The sequence below is a fragment of the Nomia melanderi genome, chromosome 4, assembly GCF_051020985.1.
Source record: "Nomia melanderi isolate GNS246 chromosome 4, iyNomMela1, whole genome shotgun sequence".
Taxonomy (NCBI): domain Eukaryota; kingdom Metazoa; phylum Arthropoda; class Insecta; order Hymenoptera; family Halictidae; genus Nomia; species Nomia melanderi.
This window is the reverse complement of record NC_135002.1, coordinates 348,091-374,249: the sequence shown is the minus strand read 5'-3', so window position 1 is coordinate 374,249 and position 26,159 is coordinate 348,091. Positions and strand designations below refer to the sequence as shown.

At 39.2% G+C, this 26,159-nt stretch overlaps 3 protein-coding genes across 18 annotated transcripts; 1 reads left to right on the top strand and 2 right to left on the bottom strand.

Annotated features, from left to right (window-relative positions):
* Positions 1-255: 255 nt before the first annotated feature.
* LOC116434768 (prohormone-4) lies at positions 256-12,726 on the bottom strand. Of its 2 annotated transcripts, XR_012998502.1 has the most exons (5): positions 12,137-12,726; positions 8,307-8,438; positions 7,068-7,220; positions 2,743-6,062; positions 256-2,658 (listed from the first exon to the last, which is right to left on the bottom strand). XR_012998502.1 is itself a non-coding variant. In XM_031993474.2 (4 exons), the coding sequence occupies exons 1-4, from the start codon at positions 12,264-12,266 to the stop codon at positions 5,869-5,871; spliced, it is 609 nt and encodes a 202-aa protein (XP_031849334.1). In that variant the 5' UTR covers positions 12,267-12,726; the 3' UTR covers positions 256-5,868. The 2 variants fall into 2 exon arrangements, 1 of the variants encoding a protein (XP_031849334.1); XM_031993474.2 differs by having other exon boundaries at positions 256-6,062.
* Positions 11,292-20,283, top strand: Vps50 (vacuolar protein sorting 50). Of its 6 annotated transcripts, none has more exons than XM_031993462.2 (10): positions 11,292-11,951; positions 14,490-14,599; positions 14,920-15,435; positions 15,508-16,190; positions 16,266-16,644; positions 16,725-17,015; positions 17,103-17,573; positions 17,649-17,770; positions 17,842-18,031; positions 18,106-20,283. In XM_031993462.2, the coding sequence occupies exons 2-10, from the start codon at positions 14,555-14,557 to the stop codon at positions 18,214-18,216; spliced, it is 2,808 nt and encodes a 935-aa protein (XP_031849322.1). In that variant the 5' UTR covers positions 11,292-11,951; positions 14,490-14,554; the 3' UTR covers positions 18,217-20,283. The 6 variants fall into 6 exon arrangements, with proteins under 6 accessions (XP_031849322.1, XP_031849323.1, XP_031849320.1 ...); XM_031993463.2 differs by lacking the exon at positions 11,292-11,951 and adding an exon at positions 12,903-12,921; XM_031993460.2 differs by lacking the exon at positions 11,292-11,951 and adding an exon at positions 12,951-13,420.
* Positions 19,759-26,159, bottom strand: Arf51F (ADP-ribosylation factor 6). 10 transcript variants are annotated; one of them, XR_012998503.1, is made up of 6 exons: positions 24,484-24,735; positions 23,773-23,884; positions 23,558-23,661; positions 23,277-23,475; positions 21,395-23,203; positions 19,759-20,473 (listed from the first exon to the last, which is right to left on the bottom strand). XR_012998503.1 is itself a non-coding variant. In XM_031993476.2 (6 exons), exons 2-5 carry the CDS (start codon positions 23,852-23,854, stop codon positions 23,061-23,063), a joined length of 528 nt encoding a protein of 175 aa, XP_031849336.1. In that variant the 5' UTR covers positions 23,855-23,884; positions 24,484-24,735; the 3' UTR covers positions 19,759-20,473; positions 23,020-23,060. The 10 variants fall into 10 exon arrangements, 9 of the variants coding, with proteins under 9 accessions (XP_031849336.1, XP_031849344.1, XP_031849340.1 ...); XM_031993476.2 differs by having other exon boundaries at positions 23,020-23,203; XM_031993484.2 differs by lacking the exon at positions 24,484-24,735 and adding an exon at positions 25,918-26,159 and having other exon boundaries at positions 19,759-23,203; positions 23,760-23,884.

The following is a 26,159-nucleotide window of genomic DNA, read 5'->3' as shown; positions in this document are numbered from 1 at the left end:
CGAATAAAACAACTTTCTAATCTTTTTACAAGTCTCGCTTACAGCTTCTTCCCTTAAACCTATGAAATTGAAATTCTCGTGTTAGGTTGCGGACAAGGATATCATTTATTTTTCAAAGGATAGACAGTGTTTCGATCGATTGGAAAGAAAGAGAGTTTCACTGTGTTGTCACCTTTACAGAGAGAACTGAAACGGTACAATCCAGTAACGGAAGTACGGTGTGCGTGGTCAGGTACAATTTGAATTCCGCTGGAATGAAACTGAAGAAACGTTCACTTTATTTAATGATCAATCGCGTGCGAAACTTATCTTCCAAGACAATTGTATTTTCTTTCAATGAATAGAAGTACAAAAACTTTAAGAAGCAAGATTCACTTATAAGAGTACGATACGTCGCAGTTGCCGTATAATAAGAATGCTTTGGCAGTAGAACAATTAGAGAAGTCGGAAAAGAGAACATAGACACGAACGGTGTGTGTGTGTGTGTGTGTGTGTGTGTGTGTGTGCGGTCATACTTTTTTTTTTCTCTCGTTACATTATCACATTGTTCCAATTGTTGATTAACTAAGATGGTCAACGCATTTTTATACGTATGGGCGCAGGATATATATCATACTTCGTCGTCCGATGCTTGATTCACCCTACCAAACATTCCTATGTTTTTTTCTTTCTTTTCCAAAAGAGGAAGGACGGGCTAGAAAGGGGAGAGAAAGCAAGGAGAAACAAAGCTCGTTCTCGTTATACCGATCTCGTGTTAAGGCTGCGCGCTCTATCGACAATTTTCTTTAATCTTTCTACTCGACTAAAATCCTTCTAAACAATCTTATGGACGGAGAACGTAGACGTTTTACTTACTTTCAACGTTTGCACGTTGACCAACAACAAAGACGCGTACAGAAAAACTTTTAATCGATTTACGCTAATCATTTAATAATCCGAACTAATTAAACTTTCAAAGTTTCCTGAGAACCACGGCTACCCTCGCTCGATGAAATTTCAGAATCTTAACGGAATCGAACAAGGCAAGGAACTCACGAACGAGATTATTAAGACAGGATGAAGAACGAGCTTTTCACACGGCACATCCAACGCTGTGGACACAATTCGTCTTAACAAAGGTATACGTAGAGTCCAAACTGGAATCAACCGCATAGACGATCGACTCGAAAACTATTATTTCAACGGCCATAAAGAAAGATCACTGGAAATTATGTACACCGTGAAACGGGATCTGTACACGTGATATCAAGCGTATGGACCACCGTTACTCCAAAATCGCACACTGTCAAGGAGAATCATTTATTTATGTTGCTCGATCGACAACATGAATCTACATTACTCTTCGAAGATGATAAAAATACCATTCTCTTGCAGTTAACCATTTAACTGTGGAATTTAGTTTGAAAAATCTCTCAGTGTGTGTGTGTGTGCGCAGTAAAATCAAATAACGAATTGTATACTCGTTAAACGCGGGCCAAATGCACTTGAAATATATCCTAACGAGAAACTAAAGCGAAACGAAGAATTACATGTTTGTCTCAAGGTTAACTGGTTAACGAACAATTGCTTACGAGGCGAAACGAGTTAAAAGTTCCGTGGTCTTTTCTATGTTTACGGATGTTGTATAGTCGAATGTCTCGAGGACACGAATTATCAGCGTGTATTAGGAATACGTTTCGAAAGAATAGTTGACCTTGCGCGACTTTGGTTCGTCGATCAGCCCGGCAACTCGCGAGAGGCGTGCTCGAATTGCGCGCATCGTGGATCTGGGTTCGTAGTTTCGATTACCATTAGGAGCGTTAATCGCTTAAATACAACGTCGAAATGTCGGGATCGTGGCTGGCGGGAGTACAGGGATCAGGGGAAACAGGATCAGGTAGAGGGAACGAAAAGGATCAAGGTACTCGCGAGCGGAGATTCGAAGCACCTTGATCCCCTCGGAAAGCTTTTGTTCCTAGAGTCATACAACAGTTTCCCTCGTTGTCTGTCCTCGGTCCAGGCCCTACTTTGAACCGTAATTGACATCTGGAGGGAACATTTTGCGATATCATCTTTCGTGTTTCTCCACTTTTTTCAATTTTTTTTTTATTTATATACCAAAATATTATTATCTACTATTTGATAAAAGAGACTCTCTGTCGATATATGTAATTATGTCTACGTAACGTAATATATTATTTATATATATATTTATATATATATATATATATATATATAAATAAGTATATATACTTATTTAATTAGAAGATATGTCATTTGGTTGACTAGAAGATTACGCTTAATAGGTAGAGATATGTACGTTTTCATCGAAGGAATGTCTCTCGAGAATGATAGCCGCCCGACCCTCGACCCTCTGTGCGCAGAGCGTCGCGTTCGAACCTATTTCGATGAACGCGGGAACGGTTCGAGCCCGACGAAGCTGCTTTCGTGTTCAAGAAATTCTAGGAACAGGCAACCCCGCTTTACGATCCAGCCGGAATAATTTGATACACCGTTGTCAACGAACCCCTAGATTTCCTCGAGCCTCGCGAAAGCTTCTTCTCGGGAGATCGGCGACGTTTCTCCGACGTTTGACGAGCCGATGGATTGAAACACGGCTCCTCGCGTACGTTCGTTGGATTCCAGAGGCGGGGGTCCACGGGAACGCGGCTCTCATCCCTTGGAGAATTCGGCACTCGTTAAAATTACTGATATGTATCTAGACTGATATGTGTTGCGTTACCGTAATGAAAATATCAATACAATTATATAGTGTTGTACACTCGCTTCATTTTTTTTTCTTTTCCTCTTTCCGTTTTTCCTCTGTTAAGTATGGCGCACGTCATACCCTGAAGGAACGCGATGTACGACGCTTGATTTGTACCTGCTTTGCTTCTAAACCTTAAAATAGACATATGTATACGTATTTGTTCGGGTATACAGAGGCGGTCCGCGTCAAAGAATCGAGGAATTCGAAAGTGCGCACAGTGCAATCGGACAGACAGAACGCAGATGGGGTATCTTATAGATTCACCGGTACCTCGCGCACTGCTGAATACCGTCATTGAAGACTGCTCGTCGAAGACACCGCGAGTGCCGATCTCAATCGCGCTCTTACTCCTCTCTATTCGATGCTGGAAAATTATCGGATCTGTACACCTTCGTAGCTATAATCTACTCAGAATCGACAGTGGTCGTGATCATACGCGTTTCAAACAAAGATATTTCCGGTGTTTCCTATGAGTAACGTGGTAACAAATACGATTGGCACTCGCAGCGTTTGCAGATTTAACTGAACGGCATATGCAGTCTTCTTTACGATTTTCCCTTTCTCATGGTACTCGTCGATAGAGGAAAAATGGGAAACTCAGCGTTGCGCTTTAGTCGGACTCGGCGAGCGAAACGGAAATCGAATCTTCTAAATGATCGAATATCGAGCAACTCGTTCGTTTCTCCCGAGAACATTTGATTTCCGGCGCTCGCGGTGTTTCCGAGGAACAGTCTACAATTCCCTTTTCCAGATCAGCCCCGTAACGCAAGCCGTTAGAAACGAGAATCAATACTTAGAAGGGTCGACCCACGTTAATTAATTTGTTCGTTAATCGTTCGCCGAGCACCGTTCACCTTATAAGTAGTAACCCTCGCGAGACCCACCGCGCGAGCGTGCGCGTGTGCGCAGTAGATATAAGAATATATATATGTATGTATAAGGTTCTCCAAAATACACGGTAAAATCGAATGAATGCAGTCAAAAAGTATAGACGATTTTCAATGTTTCCGTCAGGAGAGAACGGCGTCTTTCGTTCGGAAGAGTGATATTTTCATCGAAACGATAGAGCTGCGACTTTGCAGATGCCGTTGGAAATGTCGTTCTTGCCGGATATCGAATGCGAGGAATCGTGCAGGCACGGTGTTCGGTTAGAAGAGATTGGCTCGGGTGCGTGCATCGATCGAATAGAAGGAACAGTCCCGATGTACACCTCTGAACGGTAATCGTAATATATATAACGGTAATATATATATATATATATATCTTAGCGGAAACAGAAGAAAACAGGCGGAGAAAAATTGTGAAACCGATTAATCGGACAAAGTAGGAATTTTGGAAAGCAGTCGTTTGACCGATTCGCGGTACGGTTACCGTTAATACCGTTGAAACCTATATCTTTCGCTGAATCTCATTCTTTGCGGCATGCTCGTTGCTTTTGTACTCTTTCTTATCAATGTTTCGTATCTCGTTTACTGATCGTCATCGGTGCGCGCAACGAATGATAAAGCTTTCGCTCTGAACCCGATAAAAGCGTTTAACACGTTCCCAGCCATTGACGAATATAATTCTGTTGTCGGTGGTTGTCTGTTCACCGTGGTTGTGGGTTTCGGGAGGTACGAACGGAGAAATGTCGGGAGTGGAAAGATATTAACGTTTCAATGAAACCGAAAGTGCGGAACAACGGAAACACGGTAGTATTTGTAACGATGGTACGCTGGTTCCTCAGAATCCGCGGAGGACCGATTGTTCGTCGCGAAAGCGTTTCATGGAAAATCAATTGAAATTTCCGATTAAAACAATTACCCGTCTTTGCGTTTCTACTCTTTCGACGATCGTCCGACGAGCCCTGCAACTCGGCCGAGTATCGTTACACTCGACGCGTACTACGTTCACAACCGAGCAACGTAGGGACCATTGACAATCGAAAAAACCGTCGAGCGTTCCAAAGGCTCGCCGGACAATATACTAGGGCGACGACGACCGCGCGTCGCGACAGCACCGCACCGGTCGCAGAAACTAATTGCGTTAACCAGCATTGATCGTCCGCCGCGTACCGTTCGAGAAGAGCCGGCCGTACAGAAAATACAATTAATTGACCTGGCGATTACTAAGCTCTTGCGCCGGTTTCGGATATACTCGGTATATTCGTCGGTCAAAAGTATGCTGCCCCGCTTTGCTCGCTTCGATCGCGTACGATCTCCCAGAGTCTACAGCTGAATACCACAGGGATTTGCTAATCGAATCAACGTCAATATAAAAAATAGAGGACAAAGCTACGTTGCCAATGCTAGGCTACAGATTTTTAAACGGCGTAGGATCGAATGTTCCTCTAAAAAATGTATCTATTAACACCGACACGCTCGCAAGAGCTAGACTCGGTACCGGGTACCGCGAGCCCTGACGCGTGTTCGTTCAAGACACGGGGTGTCGTGTTATCCGCGCATTTGCGAGCTCCGGGCGTCACACCTTCGACCGCCGGCAGCGTGCTCGACCGATCGTCGACTCTTGATACGTGTTTCCAAGTTCCTTCGAATATCATTGAATGGGACGACGATAACGCGTCGCGTCCTATCGCGCAGCGTCGCGCAGCGTCGCGCAGCGTCGCGCAGCGTCGCATCGATAAAGCTGCGCGGAGAGATACACGAAGCGTGCTGCGACCCTTGACATTTCGCTGAGAAAGTTTAAACGTTCGGAGGATCGCTCGTTGTCCAGCAGCAGGGCCAAGGGGGTGTCTTTCGCCGAGTGTTTCGGTTTGTAATCGAGACAGCGAATCGGCGTTGCAAATCAGACGAGAATGGACCGATCGGACAGCCACGTTCCTCGGCGTGGCCACCGAGCGATCCTCCTACGGTGTATCCTGAACTTATATCTCGATGCTCGTCGGTGTTCTTTCAGAAGCGTGAGCGCTAAGAAGACATCGAAAGGAAGCGAGAGAGCAGGAACGGTGTCAGGCGGGAGCGGCCGACAGGATGAGGAGGTGTGACGGGCGGCGGACCGTTTCGCCCAAACTGATCCGTCGAGGAGGAACCGAGCCGCGAAGCAACAAAACGGTGCGATTGCGATACGATACAGCCAACGGTGACAGCGTCTCCGGATTGTTGTCCCACGAGAGTGTCAGTTCAGTCGAGGAACCCGGTCTTGACCAGCTTCTCCAAGAAGAACTTCACGTCCCCGAGCTCCGAGTCCTTGATCCCGATGGACTTCAACATTCCCAGGTCGCCGTTCTCCACAGCCAAGAACACGGTGCGCAAATACTCCAGATCGGCCCGCAGCAGGTGCAGGGCTGCACCGAAGTCCTCGATCGTTTGGGATTCTACAAATGGAGCCGGTTCATCAGATTCGTCGACGTCTAAGCGAGATCGCTGAAGCTAAAGCTTCTTTTTCGAAATCTAACTAACTCTTATGGGAATAAAGTGGAGCATCGACATTTCTATAGAAGCAACACCTATAGACTTCCATAGAATCGGCCTTAGGCGAGTCACGTTTCTCTTTACGCGTATAGAGACTAACAGCCAGACGATTTCATGAAATCGAAATGATTCGCGTCGCGCGAGGATCACCTGTATTTATCGGTAACGAACGGAACGATCCAGTTATTCTAGGAACCGACAAAGATGCGGTCATTGAGAATGATCGCGCGACAATTGCGTCGGTTCCTGTCGTCTCGCTGCGCGGCGAATGGCTGCAGCCGAGAGTTAACCGCTTGCGCTGGCAACCGCGATTCGCAGATTCGGCAGAACCTTGCGCCAACGATCTTCTCTTTACCTATTCTACGCCGACATGTATATACATACTTGTCTTGTTCGTTAATTACCGACAATCTAGCAGGTACTTATCTATGCGTAACGCGACGAGACCATCGACGCGTACAAGACGTGATTGGCAATTTAGGAACAAAAACATCTCGACGCGCGTGACGCGTCTTTAGAACGCGAGAGGTTGAAGGGAATTTCAGCTCTGCCGGTTACGCAGTAAAATACGGCTCGGCGGCGTTCATGGTACGCTATCGATTTTCTTCAACTACGCTTTAACGCGTTCACTGCCATCGGAATTTTGAGCGTTCTCTCGTGACATAGGGAAATCTTGTTTCAACGTATTCCGTCAGCGTGAAATAGATGACTCACACATGCTCGACGAGTATATTCGTCCGCTTAAAAGCCAACGTAATACTAATATACGAGATACGGAAGATCCTTACAGAAGATTGTATCGACGAAATTTGTGGTTGTAAACGTTTCTATTAAATAATTTCTATAAACACCTAACATTCTATAACACGTTAGACAAGCCCAAACAGCGTGGGTCGTGGCCAACTTACCGGACAGCGCTATAGCCACCGCGTTCACCCCGCCGAGCAGTTTCAAGGTGTCCCGCGCTTTGGTCCCGAATAATTTCTCCAAGTAATTAGGTCCGTGACTTGCCAGCAGCGACTGCAGGAAACTGGCGGTTTCCTCTACCGGTGGCCTCTTTGCTGAAACGAATAACCTCTTCAAAGATACTGGCACCTCTACGCGTTTCATTTTAGCTTAACGATAGCTTATTCTCCGTGTGCTTTCGATAGCCTTAACATCGTCTGCCTTCGTACCGTTCAGTTTGTAATTTCAAATGTTCTAAACACTCTCGACCTTGAAGAGGATAACGAACAGGATGTAAGTTTGTTCGATTATTGAAAAATGTTCGAACAACCCCCGAGTGACGTTCGAGTTATGGTTCGGTACCTCGAGTACAACCGATCGTCTACAGTAGTTTCACCCGGAGATTCGAACTGTCCTGGACAGACAGTAGTAGTGGTCGAACATAAATCAGCCTTCGAACGTGTTCTCGGTCGGGTTCGATACCTTCCCCGTAATCTCACGCTGTTAACCAGCCAGCCGTGCATGACGAGCACCCATGAAAACCAGTTACCGTTACCCGTTAACGCTGGATTCGCGGAACGCGTCGATTGCGCGCACATTGCATTTTTTCAACGATCGATTTCGATCGATGCAATTACACGAACACGTGTCTTCTAACTGGCTATCTTCGAACCCCTGCGATTTTAACGTTTGCCCAACCGACTGGGGAGATCTTTCTTTTGTTATCTACTAAGTGTTCAAGTGGGATTATTCGCAATTCATCGAATACGGTTCTTGTTTTAGAAAACAGTTTCTAAACGAGTCAACTGAACGAGTTCAATCGAAGATAACGGAGGTTGTAGTTATGGTTCTTTTCAGGCCCGAGTGTTAATACTAGGTTCACGGAACGCGTCTATTTGACGCAGATTGAATTTTATAAACATTATTCTTACATCTACAATTTCCAAAATCTAAATGAACGAACATCAACTTCCCCAGGAAGGATAGAATAAACTGTACAATAAATGTCCGTAAACCTAGTGTGAAGAACCTTCGGATATTTCGAAAAAGAAACTATACACGGTACAAAATGCACGATACACAATTCGGTCGCACATTTTCAAAAGTGGCAACACGGCTGACTGGTCGATCGTCTGTACCAGTGAATTAAGTTTCACTAGCAACTTGATATTCATAGTAATTAGAGCGAAGGAGGAAATTACCAGCTGTGCATAGTCGCGAATCCTCGTCGTATCCATTCTGGCAATCCGGAGCTCCGTCGCAAAGGTACTGAATGGAGATGCAAGTACCGTCTCCTGGACACTTGAACGGTTCGTACGGATGGCAATCGTCTCCTGTGTAACACGCACACGCATACGTTCATAGTGTAGTATCTAGAATTATTTAGCGTAGGTTAAAGTATCGTAGGATGAACGGTTCGTTGTGCGTGCGTAAGGGCGACCAGGTCGTATCGCGACGGACCGGCGCCGGGATCTTTGGAAAATAGTGTGACCGCGTTTAGAAAGTCTCGAGTGGCTGGAAGAACACGAGGAAGAGTGTCCGGAACCGACCGACTGGACCGTGAGAAAAGCGTCTACGCGACCGCGTGAATTTTGACTATGGACGAAAAATGCGAGCGAGAAGGGTGCAAGGTTGAGAAAGACAGACCGAATGGGGGTGTGTTAAAAGCGAGTGGGAATGCGTGCGAAGGGGACATTTGTTGAGAGACAGCGGAGAACATTTTTGTGCGTGATGGAGAGTCGTGTGTTGGCCTTCGTGGTATTAACTTGTATTTTTACGTGTTGTCCATATTGTTTCTTTATCTCGTTAAATACATATATATATATATATATATATATATATATATATATTTTCAATATCTATAATAATAGTAGCACCACTGTAAACCTGGGGGCTTGTCCGGGATCGCTATAATAGGTACGTACACACGTGCACGCGCGTGTCCGTGTACAGACAGAACAAACCAATTATCGGAGGGAACGTAATGAATGCGAGGAAAGAAAAATTAGCACGATGTCATATTACAGCATTTGTTTCTGGCTTTCGGGGAGAGCCGTGTCCGCTAGGAATTTTATCCCGACGTTTCGCCATTGCAGCTGACTTCATCGGGGGGCTAAAGGCACGCTGATACTCTAGTGTAGTAAGATATAGTAAGCCAGAAAGGAATGTAACAATCATGTGAAAGCATCGAAACTACTATGTTACAGCAGTTCTTAACCCTCTATAGTACAGAATTAATAAATATCCACGTATGAATACGAGTTAACAATGTACTCGATAGTTTCAATAATTTCATCAGACGAGTGTATTTCGTAACTTTAAAGTTATAATGACAAACTTTCATGCCCGAGCGTATAAAGTTTAACTATGATCGACAGATTTATTTTGTTATTAAAACTTTATTGAAAAAGGACAAAAGTTCTAGGCGTATTCTACATCTATGTCTACTCTATGCTATAGTAATTCGTAACGGAAGAGTACTATTCAATTTGTATTCACAAAAATTAACTAACACTTATGTTCGTTAAATTCTGCTTGAAATCTTCATCACGAGTGACACGTTGTTATAAGGCAAGGGGGTTAACCGATTACTTAATTTTACTCCCCACTTTCAGTGCAAAATGAAATAAATAAAGATTCCAATATACTGACGTGTGACTTCAAAGTTACATGGGCCTACAGAGGGTTAAACTGTAGCCTCCAGGGAGACCGCGAGCAGTGAACCGTTAACTCGAAAGCGATTAACTCGTTCCCTTCTGTGATCTCCATTTGAGAACCTTTCATGTACTAAGTAATTACTGAATAATGCAGTTGTTATATATTAACCCTTCGCGGAGGAAGACTATTTAAAATATACGAAACTCGAGGCAGAAATTTAAACCAGAAATTTTAACCAGTTAAGTGTGGAATTTAGTTTGGAAAATCTCTCAATGTGATATACCGAACGAAAAACTAAAGCGAAACGAAGAAGAATTACATGTTTGAAAAAATAGATAATCCATCGTTGAGAAAGTTAGCACCATTAAGAGTTTTAAGATGACGCGTATACTCGTCGAACACAGTTAACTGGTTAAATAATAGAGGAACAGGAGACAATTTACTTGCGTTTGCTGTTTTAGTAATTAAATCGTTTGTAAACTTAGTATCAGAAACACGAGTTTCATCTCGACATGTCGACATTCCTCCATGAAGGGTCAAACGTACATTGGATGAACAGAGTTCGCAAAGAACACCGTCTGTACTTCTTCGAGAGTCCCGTGAACCGTTATTAACGTTCAACGTTAAAATATTACGTCGAAAGGAACATCGCGAAAACAAAGTTCGACGGGGAACGGGTTGAAGCTCAATGCTCATTACGCATTTACCGTTTAACCCTTTGCGGACGAATGTGTCGGCATTTTGCTGGGATCAAAGTTCCATGTTCGAAGTAGCAAGTTGCGAGCAAACGATTCAACTGTTCGAGCAACAAGAAATCGGTACAGTTTCTGCCGAAAGGTTCCGTACACTTTCAACGATCTTCCGCAAAGGGTTAACCCTTTGCACTCGAGAATATTTCGAGCAACAAATATTATTTTCTGGTGAAACATCAATGGTATTTTCTAGAATCGATATAAAACAATGCCTCGCATAAATTAAGTAACGAACCTATTTTATTTCGATGTTCCGTCGGTTGGTGGATTATCGAAAATTTAATATTGAATTTTAGATTTTATAATTTCGTTGGGTTCGATCGAATGGCGAGTGAGATGCGCCTCTCGAGTGCGAAGGGTTAAAATACGTTGAATAATCGTTCGACACTGTATGTACAGGTGCATAGACAAGTGAATATATACACGTAAGCATATTCGATGCACATCGTCCGACTCGAAGAAAAGTTTAAGAACCACTGTTGCATTATATTATTTTTATTACACCCATACGATGCGTGTACCCACAGACACATAACCTAACCCGTGTCGCGCGTACGTTCGACGCGTACGTTCGACGCGTACGTGTCTGCGTCGAACGTATATTTTTGTGTTTGCGTGAATAAGGTATAAGGTTGTGTACGCGATGCACGAACACATGCTAGGTAAATGGCAATGCCCAAGTGAACATACACGAACGACGATTATTAATGGTCGGCAGCGTGGCTGATATTGACCGAGCAATATTAAAGGGGGAGAGCGCGATCTTTTACACGCGACATTGGTGCCGTGTCTTCCTATGACTATCATCTAATTGTCGTCAATTCAATTGGCCGGTGCGCGTTCGCCTCGTCTCTTCTCTAGTGATTACCGGTGGTGATGGACTCTGGCAAGGAAACACGAGTGACCAACCGACACCGGACATATTGCTGGTCGTTCGGGGAAATCGTAACGCAGCTCGTCCCGAGGGATTCCGAATAATTTCGAAGCGTGTTCGCGTGCCACAGGTTTCCTGCTCTATCTGTTTCCCAAGTTTCCAGGCAAGCGATATATAAAACGGAACGAGACGATTAAAAGTCAAGTTTCTCGGCAGTTTCGAGCAGAGCGCGAATCGAGCCCGCCCCTCGAACGGTTCTCGGTCGGAATTCGCCGTTTAAATCGTTCGAGCAATGGTCCGCGGGCAATGGCGAAACGCTTGGCGTTCGCCGACAATTGCCACGAATAAACCGCATCACGGATGAACGGAGCCCGTCACGAACACGGATCGTGACACGCCGAGCGAACCACGTGTATTGAAATTGCCACTTAAACGACGCTATGCCCGCCACCGTCGCGACAAATTGTTTAAAGATTCCATTGGGTCTCGGTGTATACAACGTTAAACGAGCACTGGTTGCGCGCTAATCAATTTTCCAACCGAGCGGTAACGAAGAACCAAAGGTACGATATATATCGGTGTATAGGATCCTGGAAAGGAACCGATCGATCGATCGTTCGGGCGAGCAACGAGCTCCCGAAGATCCGTCGAACGGTTCGCGCGGGCCTGGAGGACGATCTTCGATCTCTCGAAGCGAGAGAACCGAGTTGGTTCGGCGGATAGACGTAGGGCGGCTTCGCTTACTTACCCGTGCGTTTCGAATTGTAATGACCGTAAAATCGGCTCAAGTCGATTGCCATGACGGCACGCGGAAAAACGAGACAGGTGATCAGGGCGAGGCTAAGCGCAGCCACGCTGGTGCAGAACCTTTGAACCATTCTCAGCCGACGGACAGACAGACGGACACACAGTTCCTATTCGGACTTCGGTTGGACCGCTGGGTTGCGTGCTCTCGTTGGCCCAGCAGCGAGGAGGGACGGCTATTCTGTACGCGGCGGTGCTCGCGAGCTCTTCTCTCTCTCTCTCTCTCTCTCTTTCTCTCTCTCTCTCTCTGTCTCTCTCTCTCTCTCTGCCGAGGGGGGAAACGAATGCTCCCGCAAAAGAGCGAAACCGTTTCGAGGGTACGTGTCGCCTGGCAGCACTTTTACCCGACTCTCCGAGGAGGATACGAGAGACTGTCTCGCCTTGACACAATGTTTCTTTCGGTTCGTTGTTGGTCTCACAGCCACCCACCGTCTTCCTTTGACTCCGAGTGGCTGGCGCGTGACACGACACGGGGTGCACAGGCACTATGAACACACCTGCGTACATACGTGTTGTACGTGCCCATGCCAAGTACGTATTATAATCCCCACTCCGCCGGCCAGCACGACCATGGGGATGGTGGGGACACGCGCAGGATCTCGGCCGACCAATCGCCGCCTAGGTCTCGCTGGATACGACCAATTGCCGTCGGCGAGATCAAACGTTCTGCCCTAGAACACCCACGCAACCCTTCTCTGCCGATTTCTTGCATCGATTTCAACCCTCCTGGTACGAGACCGCGCGTTACTTCTGTTTATCGTAATGCCGCGTTTACGCGGCGACTCGGTTACAAGGAAGACTGGACAGCCGGGCGTGCGCCACCCTTGGGACCCGCGGATAACACGCCTCACGAAATTTCGACGAATTCCCGCTTAATCGAATTAACCGGTGACCTCGAGACCCCTCCTTAACATTTTTTCCCCGTTTCCTTTTCTTTCCTTTTCTTTCCTTTTCTTTCCTTTTCTTTCCTTTCCTATTTTATTTCCCTCCGTGCCTGACGCTCGACGAAAACGTACATGCTCTCCTACGAGAGAGGGTGTGTAACGTTACGAACCACGAGTATAATCAACTATCGACCTATACACGGTTCACGGATGAATTTATCGCGTAACCAATATATAACCGGTTACTTCCAGTTTTCACTGTAGTTTTCGTTTCGAACGATCGTCGGGGAAACGTTGTTTCATTTTTTCAGACTCGAATTAGAATGAACGTTAACGACAGTTTGGTAAGGTTAACAACGAATCTATGGTCCATCTTGACATTTCCGAAATTTCAAACAGGGGCGGGAGAATCGAACGATTGCCAGCCGCGATAATTATCGGTTGCAACTGGTGTATACGGTAGAATTAAAGATTCATGAATTTTGATGCATTGCTCGCGCACAGACGGACGACTCGAAATATCGAACGTAACGTACGGAGACCAACCCACCTGCAAACATCATGTTCTTCCTTTGAACATCGGCTACGCTATATGTGTACTTACTTGGTTAATCGAATCAGCGGGATAGCTTTTGATTGACATATTGCTCGATACCGTTACAATGTTACGTAACAATAAAATGAGCAGCTCCTATTTGTACGAGGATTAAGCAAGTCTCTCCGAACGTGTGCAGACACGCTTGCGTCTTGCGAGAAATGAAAAAAGTGTCGTGGTACGAATAATACGTAAATTCAGATTTACTGTGTGTTCCTCGTTCACGGTTGATATTTCAGATTTCTCCCGAGCAACAGAAAATTTCTACCGTAATGATTTGTCATGTATGTACGAATTTCTTTGCCAGAAGATCTGAAATTTCTCCTTAATCGATAAAGAGAAACATTTCAATGAATATGCGATACCCGGATGATTATTAGACTTCGTTTAACCACTGAAAGGAACAAAGTAAAATGCATGCGTTGTTTTCTTTCGGAGAATGAAACTCCTCGATTCTTATTTTAGATTTTATTCTAATCGTCGTATAGAAACATTGATAATCTTCGTTATTTTCCAATTTATTCGATACTAATCGATATCATTCGAAGATATTGAAATCTGAAAATTTGAAAATCTGAAAATCTGAAAATCTGAAAATCTGAAAATCTGACGTACCTACATAATACGATGCATATAGGTACGAGCCTGAACTTCCGTTCTAACTACATACCGTAGATAACCTTAGGATAATATTGATATACATATTTATTTGGTCTGCATAGTGTTCAAACAAATTCCCATAACATCAAAATGGAACTAACCGAGTAATTACGAAAAAATAATGCTCACGTTATTTACTATGACATCTTCATTGATAGGAACATCGAAAAATCAAGTAAATAGATGAAAATGTATCGACCAGAGTTTTGAAGAAATCATCAGTATGGAGGATCTAAAATTTAAATTCTTTGGCCTTATTAACAAGCAGGTGAATAAAGATTACTTTCAATTTTATAACGCAACAGTGTTTAGTAATTCGTAACAATTGCGAATGCGATTCGTGATTTTTACTTCGTGCTAACCTTTTAGGTTATGTTTTGTGTTTTAGCTCGATGTAACTTTAAAAGCATGTTTAATAAATAACTTCAATATAATTTATATATTTGAATGTATACATACACATATACATATACACATCCATACACCACGCACACGTGCGCGCTCGTGCACACATTAAATATGTATATGTGTATATGTATTTATGGATATATATATATACATATATATCTTTTATTCATTGTTGTTCAGAATGTAGCCAAAGTTCCACATATGGGATTACATTCGGACTTCCTCAATCCTTCAGAACCACAGAAATTGGAGGATATACAATTCGAAGCTAATCAATCAACGCAAAATGAACCAATCCCTAATGAAGAGATATTAGAATCTATAGAAGAAATTTATTTTAATATGGATCATACTTTTGATTCCTGTAAATACGAATTAGAAAAATTACCAAAAGTATTGCAATCTAAAGAGATCGAGGAGAGTTACAAGAAACTTAAACAGCAACATCAAGTCGTATCCAGGAAAGTCTTACAACTTATTTTGGAAAAACAAGATGCCTGTAAGAAGGAATTTGAGGAAATTTTATTGATACAAGAACAACTACAAGACGTGTTAGAGATCTGTAGAATGGGACGGTCGGATTTAAAATTAGCAGAGAAGCAATTTACAACAGCCAGCTTAGGGATATTAGCAAATTACCAAAAACGACAAATTGTAAAAGAATTGTTGAATAACTTGAACACTATAAAAACATTGGTTAGTCCTCTTTTGGTTAATGTCGGTTCTTAATTCCATAAATATCTATACAGTCAATGTAATGTTTTTCAGCAACGTACAGGAGATCGATTACAGGAACTTCTCAATGAAAAGAATTATCCCAGAGCAATCTCGTTGCTCTTAGAATGCCAGAGTGCTGCGCAAACGTACAAACATTTTCATTGTATTGCTGCTTTAAATGGAAAACTACAGGATATATTGGAACAAGCGGAAGTAGCATTGGACGTTACACTTTCAAAAATGTGTACACAATTCAATGTAGAAACATACACATCCGTGCAAGAAGCTTACGCGCTTTTAGGAAAAACTCAATCTGCAATGGACCAGTTGCATATGCATTTTACAGCTGCAGTTCACAATACCGCCTTTGCAGCTGTTCATTCGTATGTGGGTGGGGATACAAAGAAGCAGTATAAACAACTCTGTCAATTGGTACCTCGTGAAAATTGTATCACCTGCTTAACTGAACTGTGTAAATCTCTATGGACAATATTAAGCTCCTACTACTTAGTAGTAAATTGGCATAATACGCAAGAGGGTAAAGTTAAGTTTGATACCGATTCTAAAGATTTAGAAGACACTTCTAGCAAGGAATACGTAAAGCATAAGTTAGGAACCAGTATGATTCGAATATGGCATGATGTTGAAATGAAAATATCAATATTTTTAATGAACACTGATTTAACTTACATCAAATTTGAACAGTTTGTTCAAGTTCTAGGTATAGTTAACAGGTAAGATTATTCTGTAATCAATATTAATTACATGTACATATTTAAAACATTTTATAATTATAAAAATGTTTACAGATTAATAGAAATCGGAGAAGAATTGTGTGGTTTCAAGTCCGAGAATTTACAAGAATCTATAAGAAAACAATCATTATCATACTTTTCTCACTATCATGCATCAAGGCTAGACGAACTTAGAATGTTTTTAGAAAACGATGGATGGGAATTATGTCCTGTTAAGTCCAACTTCGTAGCGACGCAACTACAAGAATTCAAAAGCTTAAAACCATCGTTGAATATTTGCAAAGTATGGAACAATTCAGACAATTCCAATGTCAGTGAGAATGATAATCTGTTGGGTACAGAGTGGGTACAAAAATATTTGGAAGAAGGTGTGTCTCCGTTTTCCATAGGATTAGATGATACTATGGATGAAGATATTTTGATAAACAGCGAGGTAAAATTATTTTTATAAAAATGTCATAACAGTTACGGGTATATGACAGTGTAATGGATAAAACAGTGTGCGATACACAGGAAAATCCGACTGCATATTTTTCCGACGAATCTGACGATGACATCCCAGATGAATTGAAACACGAATACGTTGACGATTCTGATTATGCTAAGACGAATAAGAAAAAATATAAACAGAAACAATTGGGACCTATGATTACGAATACTACACTAAGTATATTACGTGTTTCTGGGAAATATTTACAGATGTCTAGACTTCTACGTTCAATCGCAGTTACCGTTATACAAAGCATGATACAATTTTACGAGCTGTGTTTCTACACAGCACACTTGTTTTTTACTTCAGATCTTGTGAGTACAGAAATTCACGCGCAAAACACACGAGAGCTGCCATGTTACGAGCAAGTGTCCATAAATGACATTCATTTCCTTTTTCAGCTGATAAACAGCGATTCGTTGTACAGTCCTAAATTAAAATTGTCATTGGCGAGGATTAAAGAGAATCTGATTATTTGTGAAAACGATACCGAAGATAAAATTAAATTGAATTCTAATAAAGTACGGCAGCCGCAGCTCTCTTCCATCGTGAACCTGACGCAACCAGAGAAACTTCACGGTTTGACCGAGCGTATAGTAGCAGTGGAATCTTTAATATTTTTAGGACAACAGTATGAAGCTTTAAGGCCATATTTAGAGCATCTTATAGCATCCAGTCCCCAGCGGGGATTTCTTCATCAGTTTTATATGCAGACAATAGCATCGACCGTGGATTTAAGAAAGCCCGTGTACATGGCGGTAGCGTCGCAAGCATTAGATATAGCAAACATTTTAAATTTAATGAATAAAGTTAACTGGGAGGTGACCGATGTCATGTCCCAACATAGCGGTTACATCGACGAATTACTTAAGGTATATATCCTATTATAGTCTCTATTTATAAATAATTTATCGACGTATTTAAGGGATATTTTTCTTTTATTGCAGGAAATATACATTTTAAATGAAAGGCTGAAGAATATTGGAAGTTGTCTTCCCTTGTCAAATGATGTATGTAACGCTGTCTGGGAAAACGTTGCCCATCTTATTACTCACACTTTGGTGGAAGGGTACGTGATCCTACGCATATTTTGCTGCAGTATTATGGTCTCCAATTTACCTTCACTTGCGTTTGTCATAGTTTTTCTATCGTGAAAAAATGTTCGAACGGAGGCAGAGCATTGATGCAACTAGATTTCACACAACTGAAATCACAATTCGAAGCTTTGACGTCTCTGAGACCGATGCCGCACAGAGAATACGTTGAATTGTACATTAAAGCATACTATCTACCAGAGAATATTTTAGAAGAGTGGATAAAAGAACATAAGGTATTTCGTAGGCTTGTGTATCAACGTCATGTTTCGAGTCAAGTGTATGTATCATTCCGAGTTCTTTTTTCTAGGAATACTCCGTCAAGCATTTGATCGGATTAATTTGCTCAGCGTGTCAAAATAATAAAAAAACTCGGCAACGATTAATAGCTTTAATAGAAGAACAACGGCCCGGCAGATAGCATCAAGCTATTCATTACAGTATATGTCAAGATTCCGTTGAAATAGAAATTGCTTGAAAGATCAGTTTTACGAGGGGAATGCTCGAATCGACGCGAGCTCTGTTTTTAATTGAATCTGGTACAAAATATGACTCATAGGATCTGTTTATACTCATTACGAAGTACTTTTTGTATCAGATTTATAAACGAATTTTTCCGTGTAAATATTCGGGGAAAGTAGAAAAGTATTACTATATCACTGAGGAGAACGAATTGAGTTCGTACTTCCGTAACTTTCATGACAATTGCTTTTATTCAGTGCTCTCGAAGCTTGGGTCCACTGATACGATGACCTATAATAGATCTGTTGAGAATGAATTCGTAAAGATAAAAGAAGAATGTGATACAATTTAAAATTCGAATCTCTAGCACCGCGAGTCTACCGTACTGTTATTGTGTAAGTAATGTCATTAACTGAACGAATCTCATATCGGAATTTATAACTATAATTGGATTCGTACGATACTGTTATGTATAAACAAATCAATACAATCATGTATTTTTCACTCCCTATAATAGAAGAGGTACACAATTTATCACAGTATTAACATGTCTTCTAAGTAATGTATGTATGCATATATATATGTATATGTATATGTATATATATTGCGTGTATGTATATATATATATATATATATGTGAGCACCTTTAAATTTGAATATTATACATAAAGGATTCTATCATGTGAAATCATGTTATGCTTTATTTGCGTATTTCTTTTTATATTTTAGTCGTCAACGAAATGACGATGTAAATAATTTCATTTTATATTCAGTTTATTTTTACACATTTTTTTCAACTAAGAAACACAACGGTTTAAAATATTTTTAAAATTATACGAAATTTTTTTAAAGTACACGACAATACTCGAAAATATGTATCTCAAAATAAATCTACACGCAAAAACTGATTTACAAGAGTATAAATTGGAAATATAGCTGTTTTATATTGCACAAGATTAATAACAAAATGGATAGACATGATCATCTCGACTTTTGAGAATGTAGAATTTTTTAGTTTCTGTCCGTGTATTTTTTTTACTCGTTTTAGTGCGTAGATTGATTTTCTAAAATACTGCTGTGCACTTATTAATAGTACCGCAGTTAATATATTATTTTTCTTATAAAAACTATGGGTCTGATGAATTTATAAAATATTATGATTTATTGCTTCTCTCTAATGGTTAGAATTTGTAGATCAAATGAAAACCACGTGTTATTATTCCTATGTTTATACGATCGTCTCTCTGTTTCAAATTACGTACAAAATATTAATTGGATATCTGCGAGAATTTTGTAATATATTTTTAAAAAAGATTTATAAATATCAAGTGCAATTACAAATATTTTGTTCGAATACATTGTGTTTCGCCATTTATCGCGAAAACGCTCTTATAATTTAAAGGTGTCTTTATTATACAAATAATAGTAATAGTAATAGTAATAGTAGTAGTAATAAAAATAATAATATAATAATAATAATAATAATAATAAAAAATAATAATAATAATATACACGTACATATATTTTTTCCAGGTTCATCAGTTTCCAATTTTGTAAAAATTACCATTATTTGTCTTATAATATTTACTATAGTATTACACTTATTGTATATTTTTCTTGTACTAAAAACCAAAAAATTCTATTGCATCTTTAGTAGAGCTATTCACAAAAATATTTTAAATGTTCGTCCTATGGAGAGTGACACGTATCGTCATTCAGTTAACAACCTTTTATATCTGGAAAATTTATATAAACAACGCGTGTGATTATCTCTTATTTTGTATAATTCCTATAAAGTAAAGCAAATAGTTTCAGAAAACGAAGTTTTTCTTTTTTTCTTTTTTTTACATGTGAAACAAATCATTGTAAAATATTATCTGTCTTCTATTTGTAAATGTTGGTGCATGAAGAATTTTCTGGCTGATAGTAAAGGTCAACGTTTCCGAATATTGAACTTCGTGGATCGTTATTGTTAATGAAATAAAATTTGTTGTTGATAAAAATACACTTACGCTCTCTAAGCCTATATGTTTTTCTTCTTTTAAAAGCTTAAATTATGTATACAACAGGACTTCACAAGTCTCCGCCCATTTTTTATAAAATAAAAAACGGTCCATCGAGTAATTGTTAAGAAACGCTGATAATTTATTTAAAATAACTGATTCTCTTCTTTACTCCAAAGCGTTTTATATTGAGCCCTGCATTCTGAATGGCCCCTGTTGAAACAAATCGTTGGAAAATATAGAAGATACGTATGACACGACGTGAACAATAAATATAATGATACCAAATGCTTACTTTGACAATAAATATGTTCGCCAATATTACATGTTAATATTAAGTTGTATGTTGTAATAACAATTATGAAATTTGCATATGCCTACTCTGTTTTTTTTTTTTTTAGCACACTCAACAGTTTGACTATAAATGCTTTTGTTGTTTTATATTGAAGAGAATGAATAAATATATTGCTATTAGATGAAACTCGCTCTCTCATTAAAATGAAAGTTATTAAAATGCTCGTTAGAGTCATATAATCAAACTTCAGAGTTTTAACAGTGTAATGTGTATTCCATGATTATGAAACGTTCCTTACAAATTATATTCACATAAAAACAATATTCTATTGGGAATGAAATTCAATTATTAAATATTTAATGTAGAAAATAGAAGTAACAACCAATTTCGCATTAAGAACAAATTTAGCAACTCTTAGTAACAACTACGTTGAATGTATAAAAGTATCTTCCAATATAAACTACCATGTTATTACACTTATAGTATTATTTTAATACTAGAAAATTCTATTCATTGAAAATTACGTCGTACATACTTCACATTCAATTTCTTTAATGTTAGATATAAAGCAATTATAAGTATCTCGTTCGTTCAAACGAAGTTTATTATTACCAAAATCTTCCGACTATAAGCACTTCATAATAATGGAACATGTTCTTCTATCAATTAGTCTTCAACAGTACTATTCCTGCTACAAATATTTTGTTTGTTTTGCTTATAATTAAAACAAAAGAAAAAAAATGACACAATAATTCTTTTATATGAACACAAAACTGACAGTAATAATGCAATATAAATATGTACAGCCATAGAACACTGTTTAGTACTAATGAACGTACCTAGAAGTAGTACGTTTACTGCTTTCCCAAAGCTGGTCCGTGGCCATAAATATCAATTAATTATTTTTCATTGATTATAAGATTTAACTCCTACCCAGCGAAAGTCAGATCTTATTAACCCGCCGGTTGTGATAATCGACTGTTAAGGAGTCGGTTCTTATCACTGTACCATAAAGAATGACGCATTTATTCTGCCATAGTTATGATACCTTCTTTCGAAATGAGTTCGCCAAAAATTTACTATGGGTCAAAATTACCCAAATTCCTCTATGACCCTATTCAAGCATCCGAGGGTTAAATATTAATTGGTACGGATGCCAAAGAAAAGAATCTGACAAACTTATATCTTCGTATCATTATCGATTGTTTATATAAAGTAATACAATCTGTTAAAATTCTAATGCCTTAATATAATCGTGGAATGCAAATTAAAATATTGATATAGCAATTAATTTAAAGAGTAACATACCATTATTACTCTGTTCTTAATTGTATTCTGTAAATATGAAACCCATAAAAAAATGGAATTTGAATGTCGATAAGGTTCTTCTTCTTTTGAAGAATTAATATTGAATATTGGTAAATACACATATCATCTTATTCTACAGATTATTATTTAAAAAAGAAAAAAATGAGACTCACAGTAAACATGTACTGACTCTTTCCCTTGAAACCTAATTCTAATTCTGCATTATTTAATCTGCTTAACTGGTAAAAAATATTGGCAAATTTAATGCTGTTACGTTAATAACATTGTTCTTAATTTTCTTCCTTCTTCCTTTCTTTGTTTTGAGCTTGCAATAATAACAGATTATAACTGTTGTATTGTACTAAACCTTGCAGCTTATCATTTGTGCGTACAGAACAACCTCACCACTCTGTATGTGTGTGTCTCTATGTGTATTATAATTCACTTTAATAGAACAGAATAAAATACACACGACGGTATATAAAGAAATTTGAAATGAATGAAAATCGGCTGATATGCGTTAAGATATGACAGAATTGGAAGACAATCACAATAAAGAAAGACAAACCAAATTATAGAAATGCTTGAAGCATCTGGATAATAACAAAATTTTATCGATGTATAATATTTTGGTATTATATCAAACCATTAATGTAAGTCCTTTGAATGTTTACTTACATATATCAACAATAATCGATGAAGCACGACAATTTAAATCAATTATTGTATAAACGTTCATTTGAAGTTACAAAGGTATTTGCCTTTTCTTTAAATGCATTCCTCAAAAACTACAAATGGCTCATAATTTTTCATATTCTCTTATAATTAATATCATAATGCAATACGCACGCGCATATACATATATTTAAATTACGATAAAATGATGAACATGTTAACCTAATATTGTAATAACTATTTTCATGGACTTTAGTAAACAGTTAGTAACAAAGTCTATATCTTTTGGTACTTTGATAAATTTCTATTTGTATAGTATTAATATTACTGAAACGCACCACTTGATATTGATGGTTGTCTTATATTTGCAATTGTATGCTTGAGTGATCTCTTTTCCATTATGGATCATAGCGATCATTGTCAGTTGCATTACAGAGCCTCTACGTGATAAATAAAAAATGAAAAGACAAAGCAAACGTACATTCTTGGTATGTGGCTAATTGATGAAAAATAAATATTTGCTCATAATTTATGATTACTGGTCAACCATGTAAGACCTTCGTAAAGCCCATCCCCTGTTGTGGCACACGATGGTTGAACATACCAATTCCTGTCTCGTATCCTAGTTAAACCCAATTTTTCTTGTATTTCATGTGGTTTCATCGCTGAAAATTACAATATAAAGAACACGTACATCACAATTTTCAAACATTTCACTATGTAAATAGCGATGCTCACCATCGGGAAGATCTTGCTTATTTGCAAAGATTAAAATTATAGCATCTCGCATTTCTCTATCATTTATAATTCGATGAAGCTCTTGGCGTGCTTCATCAATTCGATCTCTATCAGCACAGTCTACTACAAAAATAAGTCCCTGTGTTCCTGTATAATAATGACGCCATAATGGGCGTATTTTATCCTGTCCACCAACATCCTGAAAACAAAAATTCATCTTCTATAATAACAAGCATTTACAACAGTTTTGCACGATACAAAACAAATTAGATGTTGCTTACCCAAACATTGAACTTAACGTTCTTATAGGTAACTGTTTCTACATTGAATCCTACAGTTGGTATAGTTGTTACAGACTGTCCTAATTTAAGTTTATATAATATCGCTAACATATAATTAAGAAAATAACATTGGCATAAAACATATTACTGCTTCACAGATTATTACTTCTTCTTCAAAAATTCTATGTAAATAAAAGAATACGTGTAAAGGATACTAGTTTTCCCAGCAGCATCCAATCCTAACATAAGAATTCGCATTTCCTTGTTGCCAAAGATCTTTGACAACAATTTTCCCATCTTGCCAGCTGCTTCTTAGGCACCTGGTACCTGAATTACATACATATTGGGATTAAATAAAACCTGTTTGAAAGAAACTCTTGATTTTTTACAGACACAATGAGACTTTATACAATTTTATTTCAAGACAGCTTGAACATACTGTTCGGCATTACTTAAAAAAATCTAAACAGTACAACATTCTCATGAAACAAAATATGTGTCAGAAATAAAAAATCCAACGAATCGTGAACGTCTATCTTAGCCTTGTTATTTTAAAATAAAAATAATACTTTAATGAACAATACAAATTTGAAATATTTCTACAAGTCAAGGACGTTTCTCCTAACCTATAGCGAACGCATACGCTATCGAAATAGACAAATGTTACCGAGATAATAGGATAGAAAATAAGTTCGTGCCATAATCGGAAGATAGACAACAGATTTACTGTTAAAAATTTTATTAGTTTGGAGGAGAAAAGCGAATGGTCTATGAAATAATACCGAATAGTCGTCGCGATAAATACACCAATCAGTCGTGTAACTCGCATGACAATTGATGACGAATATTTTTTTTAAAAGAAATCCTACGTGTCAGCAATACACGCCGGAGGTGTGTAATAAGAAGTGGCCGTAAATGTAACTCACCGAAATACATTTACAACGGGCGGGTACTGTATCATGAACGCGTAAACATATCACATCGCTACATGAAACTTCTTATTACAGCCATAATATTACCGCGGCATCGCAAGAAATGTTATTTGGCCACGTACAACATGATGTCTCTTCGTAAGTCACAGGCAAACACGCGTGTAACTTAAATGAAATATCGAGATCACGTCTGTATTGCATTGAGCTTTAACAGAGAATTTCGTAGCGCCACCGTATGTCGTAATCTATTACTAACCTTTAATTGGCGATACGTTTTAAGTTTTACATCACGCGTCGAACCGTAGCGGTATATTCTATTTACTTAGACGTGTTAAAAATACTCGCAAGGCTTTGTCGGCGTATTGCATAATACTGACTATAGTCATCGCAGAAAACAATTTCGCTGCATTACAAATTTTTATGTGACACAGATGCATCGGTTCCTCGATGACTCAATGCGAAGTATCAGTCTCTTCCAGCGTAAGTTATCAGGCTGCTGGGTATCTAATAATTCACGACACAATAATGCACCAGAAAATACGATAGAGAATATTTATCTAAAACGTGCTAATCTTCATAGAAAATGATCATTGTGGTATGTTCATATGTGCAGAAACATTGCATTTATTCGTATTTACGAACATAGGATCATACATTAAACTGCGTTAATTAATCACATTAGATGTCGTTTACTGGTCTTGTTACATTACATTACAATACATTGCATCATTAATTATATATAAATATATATACATATACATATATATATATATATATATATATTTATACACACACGTGCATACACGTATAATAACTACGATGAAATGGCACGTACACCTGATACATAATGTTTAACAATTTTCTCCATTTCACCCTCCTATAATTATTTGAACATTTACTTCGTACGCATGCGCACGCCGGTAAACAAGCGATCAACAGATTAAAGGGCTTAAATCTGATAAGAATTTATTCAAAAGATTTACACTCCTACTTTACATTTTTTTATAGTAAATTTTTGTTCGTAGGCGGTTCTCCGGTGAAAAGTAATCATTATTTTTTTACAGGTTATTCGTCTAAATATAATTCAAGAAAACGAACATTTTTTTCCCCCGTGAAACCTGTCTGAATACCTATCCCTATCTTTAATGTCATTTAACTTGTTAGCAGAACTTTCTTCCGAGGAAATGTGAACGTCCTTCATTTCCATCGTACAGAATGATGTAAATTAAAATTGATCGAGCAACGTCAACAACCAATTAAGTGGAACGTTAATGATGGAGATTAAACGACCGGAGAAGTGCAAATACATTTTCAGATCGAAGCTTTTGATATTGTCGGTGTGAGTGTCATACTGTCGAATATTTTCGTTTTGCATAGTTGGAATGCAAGGTCGTTTCGCCTCGCCTCGTCTCGTCCACCATGCCTCACCTCGGTTCACCATGCCTCACCCCGCCTCACCTCGCCTCACCATGCCGCACCTCGCTGTACAACTTTCACTTTTCACTCCCGTCCAGTGTCAACGGGTCGGAATTGTTCTCGCGATATTCGTGAAACTATTAAATAATTCGTGATCTTTCTTATCATGTCTTATTTATAGGCTATCATAGGAACCGGCGATAAGAGGCACGGAGACTTAAGGGGTTGCAGCCTCGACGTCCTCGATCGAGTTG